The sequence below is a fragment of the Brachyhypopomus gauderio genome, chromosome 20 (assembly GCF_052324685.1).
Source record: "Brachyhypopomus gauderio isolate BG-103 chromosome 20, BGAUD_0.2, whole genome shotgun sequence".
NCBI lineage: Eukaryota > Metazoa > Chordata > Actinopteri > Gymnotiformes > Hypopomidae > Brachyhypopomus > Brachyhypopomus gauderio.
In genome coordinates, this window is record NC_135230.1 from 4,882,114 (window position 1) to 4,887,113 (window position 5,000).

The window sequence follows — 5,000 nt, forward strand, 5'->3', positions numbered from 1 at the left end:
CGCGTTGGTGTTAAACCCCCCCGGATCCTGCTGCTGTTGTTTAGCTAGCCGGCTAATGCTAACAGGGCGTTCGCGCCGCAGTGGCTAGCAGCTTAGCTTAGCGTCAGCGCGAGGGATGATGATGATGATGATGTTGTTTGTTTTAGAGTATCTGCGGACCGCGGGCTACCTGAACTCCGACTCATGCGCTTCTCCCACCCGGACGGCAGTTTCTCGTCGTCGGACATGGTTAATGTGGGTGTGTTGGTCGCGCGCGCGGTCGCTCCCCTCCGGTATGTGGCGCGGCGGCCGGTGCAGTTCCGCCCACCGCCGCCAGAGGGCGCACTCGGTGTTGGGTTAATAGTCCCAAACCGGACGATGACTGCCGTGTGCGGTCACTGCGAAGACGCGGATTATTTTTAACGCGACCCTCGTTTTAATAATCGACGTGTTCTGTACCAAACCCGCCCGACGAACCGCGATATCCCTCAAAATATTGTACTTCGTGTTCTTACGACACCGCTGCTCACGTCAGTCCACGTCGGTTGACGGCAACTGCATTGGTCACGTGTTACCGTAGACGCGTTTCATTGGTCGGCTGTAAGTGTCGATCAGCGGTTCTGATTGGTTGACATGTTCCTCCGGGGGTTTGCGGCGGTACTCGTTTACGGCAGACGCTGGGAACGTGTCGGATAGTCTTTTGTTTTCCTGTGATCGGACGTCTAATTCGGTACCGATTCATGCTGCTGTTACCTTAATGTAGATGAATACGCGTCAGGGTTGATGTCTGCGTGAATTACGGGTTACTAAGTGCACCTGTTGTAGCCGTTTGATGAAACCATGAACCACATACACGCTCGGTTAGCGCGATTATAATCCGATAATCAGACGGGATTATAATCTGATAACGCGGTGAACGGTCTCGTGTGTGTAAACAGCTCGAGTGTGCTCGTGTTAACGCCAAGGCATTAAGATACTGGCGCTAGCGTGTGTGTTGTAGTGTTTAATGGTGTTTCAGTAGTTGGAAGAGAAAATGCACGTTAGTCGAAATCTGTGCTGACTAAAACGAGTCGGGATGAACTGGAGAAGCCAGACCTAATCTAGACCTAATCCAGACCTAATCTAGACCTCACTGGCCACAGTCATGACGGTTCAGTTTCATGACTGGAGCGCTTATTTATTTATTTGAATATTTTGTTTGACACGGTTTCACTTCTTCTGTCGCCTCGCATCTCTCCAGCCACACGTTTATTTTTGTTCTGTTCGTTTTTCGCACCTCTGCATCGGACTGTAGTGTTTTGTTGGTTTTAACATGCAGCGTTGTGTTCCGTGTCCCCGCCACAGCGCACTATGATCGAAGTCGTGTGCAACGACCGACTGGGCAAGAAGGTCCGCGTCAAGTGCAAGTATCCTTCCGCAGCCGGACTGGAACTAGAGCGATACTCCACATTTCTCTCACTCTATCAGTTCTGTTGATTATATTCCAGGGCGACTAGTGCAGTGTTAATTATTATTTTTTGTATGTTTTTGTATCTGCTCTTTTATAATTGTGTCCAGAAATGGTCAGAATAACACCTGCGTGGTTTAAGTTCAACTCGTATTACCACAGGTTGAGTTGGTAAACGTATTTTGAAAACAATGTCTTCTAAGTTTTATTATTTTTTTTATACGTGTGTGAATTTCAGCCTTATTTGTTTATCTGTGTTATGGGTTTTGTCAGTTCAGTGTGTGCATTTCTGTTGTCTGTGAATTCGGATGGATGCTCTGTTGTAGGGTCGTGTGTGTGTGTGCATCTATGGTGTGTGTGTGTGGCTCAGAGGTTGATGTCCTGTATGTGTGGTGCGTGTGTAATGCTGTCTGTAGTCCTTAATGGTGTGTGCAGCTCTGAAGACACCATTGGAGATCTGAAGAAGCTCATCGCAGCTCAGACTGGCACTAGGTGGGACAAAATTGTCCTCAAGAAATGGTGAGTTTTACTGCTCAAATACAAGTGAAATGGAGAGAGATTCACTGCTCAAATATTCTTTATAACTTTTTTCCATTCTATGCTTTAGCCTGTTCTGTAGGAACTGTGTGTTTTACTATGTAACACTATGCCCCCCCCCCTTTCCTCTCTGCCTGTCCTACTCACTGCTCTGTTTGCGACCCACAGGTACACCATATTCAAGGACCACGTGTCTCTGGGAGACTGTATCCTTCCATGTCTCTCCCTCTTCAGACTGGTCCAGGGTCTTACCAGTGAATACAAACACGCAGAGGGGTTACTCTGCACATGAGCTGGTGTTTATGTCTCATTTAAAGGGGACTATGGGATTGGAGTCTTTTTAGTTTCCAATAGTGTCTGTTATGGTCTGGTTTCTGTTCTGCCATGGCTGAAGGTCGGATTGCCTGGGAGAGTTTATTCTGCACTGTCAGCATACGGGGCATATAAACTACAACGTAGTTAACTTCAGCTATGGGGCAGATAACCTACAGCATAGTTAACTTCAGCATACGGAGGAGATAATCTACAGCGTAGTTATCTTCAGCATACGGAGCAGATAAACTACAGCGTAGTTATCTTCAGCATACGGAGCAGATAATCTACAGCGTAGTTATCTTCAGCATACGGAGCAGATAATCTACAGCGTAGTTATCTTCAGCATACGGAGCAAATAAACTACAGCGTAGTTATCTTCAGCATACGGAGCAGATAAACTACAGCGTAGTTATCTTCAGCATACGGAGCAGATAATCTACAGCGTAGTTATCTTCAGCATACGGAGCAGATAAACTACAGCATAGTTAACTTCAGCTTCCATGTTGTACAGAAGTAGTCAGGAACCCAGGAGACTAAAGAAGCATGTGTGTGTGTTCTCCTTGACTGTTCATGTAGATGAGATCCATGATGGCATGAACCTGGAGCTGTATTACCAGTAGAGGGCAAAACTGATCCAGAAACACACACACACACACACACAGTGCATCGTACATTCTGGATACACATTATACAACCACTTGAGTCCCTATCCTCCCATGAGAAAATACCAACATGTACATTATCTACAGATTACAAAGAACATTTTAGTATTGCTTGTTCTCATACTTCTAGACTAGGTTTATTTGTTCAGTTAAATTGTTTTGTTTTGATATTTGGAAATAAAAATATTTATGTAAATTATGTCCCCAACAGTTTCGTCATTCATGAATTACATCTGTGGCACATATGTATGACCAAACTCCTGTGGTCCGATTGCGTCTGTGTGAGTCGATGTTTGTTGTTAGATTATCAGAAAGGTCAGAGAACTCGGTGATGTCATGGACATAATAACGTGTACTTGTGTGTGATGTCATGGACATAGAGTACGTGTACTTGTGTGTGATGTCATGGACATAAGTTCATGTACTTGTGTGTGATGTCATGGACATAGTAAGTGTACTTGTGTGTGATAACCACCAGCATCTCTGCTTTACTGACATTCTCTTTTCTCAAATTACTGCTAATCTCATCTCTGTATGACTGTTCCATGAATCAGACCTGGAGTGGTTCAAATGTCATTCATGAATCAGACAAGTGTGGTGGTTTTTATGTGACCAACCCTTTGTTCAAATGTTGATCTGAGTGTCCCGGTTGAATGTAAGAAGTTGATGTCACCGAGATTCAAACGCTATTAATCAGACTCCGCCATCTCCACTTGTTGCCATAAGTACAAGTTCTGTTGGTATCAGCTGCAATGTATTATGGGATTACCATTTAAATACTGTATATGGATCCAATTTGCTACCATTTCCTTGAACTATTCACAACCTTAACAAAATAGAAACATGTACGAGTTTTTAAGAGACATTTTAATAGTATAAGTCTGTTTAATGACATTCTGTCCACAGGCGCTAGTGCTTTTCTGTAGAGTCCATACAGTTGAATGAATCTATTCTTTTATGGACAGTTTGAGCTGCTGTAAATTTAAATTAAGTAGAATCTTGAATGGATCTGAAAATATTTGGTCTATGTTCACTAGGTTAATTTTCTAAAACATTTGTTATTCTTATTAGGAACTAATGGGACAGGGCAGATCAATTTGCATGTCATTTACATCTCATTTGTATGTCATGACATTTACATGTAAACAACCAAGACTGCAATTAAGAGCAAGTAAATGAGATTCAATGAGTCGAACCAGTGAGGTTTGACGGCTGTTCAGTGTGTGAATGACTCATTTTCTCTTTTCTGAATTGGTACTAGGCATCAGTCGTGTCCAGCCTTCACACAGAGTTGGAACCAAGAGATTTGTAGATTCAGTTCCTAACTGGCTCACTGAATCATGACTCACTGAAAGATTCAGTTCCTAAGAGCTGCTGATTCAACTGTATCACTGAATCAGCAGTAGTCTGAATGTTCCTCCTCTACGTAGTTAGAAGGGAAGAGCCCCACCTACACGCACGCAAAAAGAGAAAGAACATGAATCACAAGCAGGTGTAGGTGTGTGTGTGTGTGAGCGTGGGTGGGTAGGTGGGTGAGTGGGTGTAGGTGTGTGTGTGTGTGTGAGTGTGTGTGTGTGTGTGTGTGAGCGTGGGTGGGTAGGTGGGTGAGTGGGTGTAGGTGTGTGTGTGTGTGTGTGAGTGTGTGTGTGTGTGTGAGCGTAGGTGGGTGAGTGGGTGTAGGTGTGTGTGTGTGTGTGTGTGTGTGTGTGAGCGTGGGTGGGTAGGTGGGTGAGTGGGTGTAGGTGTGTGTGAGTGGGTGTGAGTGTGTGTGTGTGTGTGTGTGAGCGTGGGTGGGTAGGTGGATTAGTGGGTGTAGGTGTGTGTGAGTGGGTGTGAGTGTGTGTGTGTGTGTGTGAGCGTGGGTGGGTAGGTGGGTGAGTGGGTGTAGGTGTGTGTGAGTGGGTAGGTGGGTGAGTGGGTGTAGGTGTGTGTGTGAGTGGGTAGGTGGGTGAGTGGGTGTAGGTGTGTGTGAGTGGGTGTAGGTGTGTGTGTGTGTGTGTGTGTGTGTGAGTGGGTGGATGTGTTCTTACCCTGCCGTACACCTCCCCTTTCCACCAGCC

The 5,000-nt window shown here is 45.3% G+C and overlaps 3 protein-coding genes across 4 annotated transcripts in view; 1 reads left to right on the forward strand and 2 right to left on the reverse strand.

Moving 5' to 3' along the window:
• The window catches only part of pin1 (peptidylprolyl cis/trans isomerase, NIMA-interacting 1), a 3,595-nt gene extending 3,073 nt beyond the window's left edge, over nucleotides 1-522 (reverse strand). The window contains exon 1 of the mRNA XM_076983506.1: nucleotides 170-522. Within this exon, the coding sequence (XP_076839621.1) occupies nucleotides 170-227 (58 nt within the window). The 5' untranslated portion in view covers nucleotides 228-522. The remainder of the gene's footprint in view (nucleotides 1-169) is intronic.
• A 50-nt stretch (nucleotides 523-572) lies between these two features.
• On the forward strand, nucleotides 573-3,141 carry ubl5 (ubiquitin like 5). Its single transcript, XM_076983507.1, has 5 exons — nucleotides 573-709; nucleotides 1,324-1,385; nucleotides 1,862-1,945; nucleotides 2,132-2,169; nucleotides 2,855-3,141. The coding sequence occupies exons 2-5, from the start codon at nucleotides 1,330-1,332 to the stop codon at nucleotides 2,896-2,898; spliced, it is 222 nt and encodes a 73-aa protein (XP_076839622.1). The 5' UTR covers nucleotides 573-709; nucleotides 1,324-1,329; the 3' UTR covers nucleotides 2,899-3,141.
• Nucleotides 3,142-3,789: 648 nt separating this feature from the next.
• Nucleotides 3,790-5,000, reverse strand: part of vav1 (vav guanine nucleotide exchange factor 1) — a 27,994-nt gene continuing 26,783 nt past the window's right edge. For both annotated transcript variants that reach the window (XM_076983475.1, XM_076983474.1), the window contains exons 27-28: nucleotides 4,971-5,000; nucleotides 3,790-4,390 (exon numbers count right to left, since the gene is read on the reverse strand). The exon at nucleotides 4,971-5,000 is cut by the window's right edge and continues 122 nt beyond it. In XM_076983475.1, the coding sequence (XP_076839590.1) occupies nucleotides 4,337-4,390; nucleotides 4,971-5,000 (84 nt within the window). In that variant the 3' untranslated portion in view covers nucleotides 3,790-4,336. The remainder of the gene's footprint in view (nucleotides 4,391-4,970) is intronic.

Coding starts and splice junctions, on each gene's coding strand:
- ubl5 (XM_076983507.1), top strand. CDS start 1,330: ATGATCGAAGTCGTGTGCAACGACCGACTGGGCAAGAAGGTCCGCGTC. Junction 1,386..1,861: donor AAGGTCCGCGTCAAGTGCAA/GTATCCTTCCGC, acceptor TGGTGTGTGCAG/CTCTGAAGACACCATTGGAG. Junction 1,946..2,131: donor AAAATTGTCCTCAAGAAATG/GTGAGTTTTACT, acceptor TGCGACCCACAG/GTACACCATATTCAAGGACC.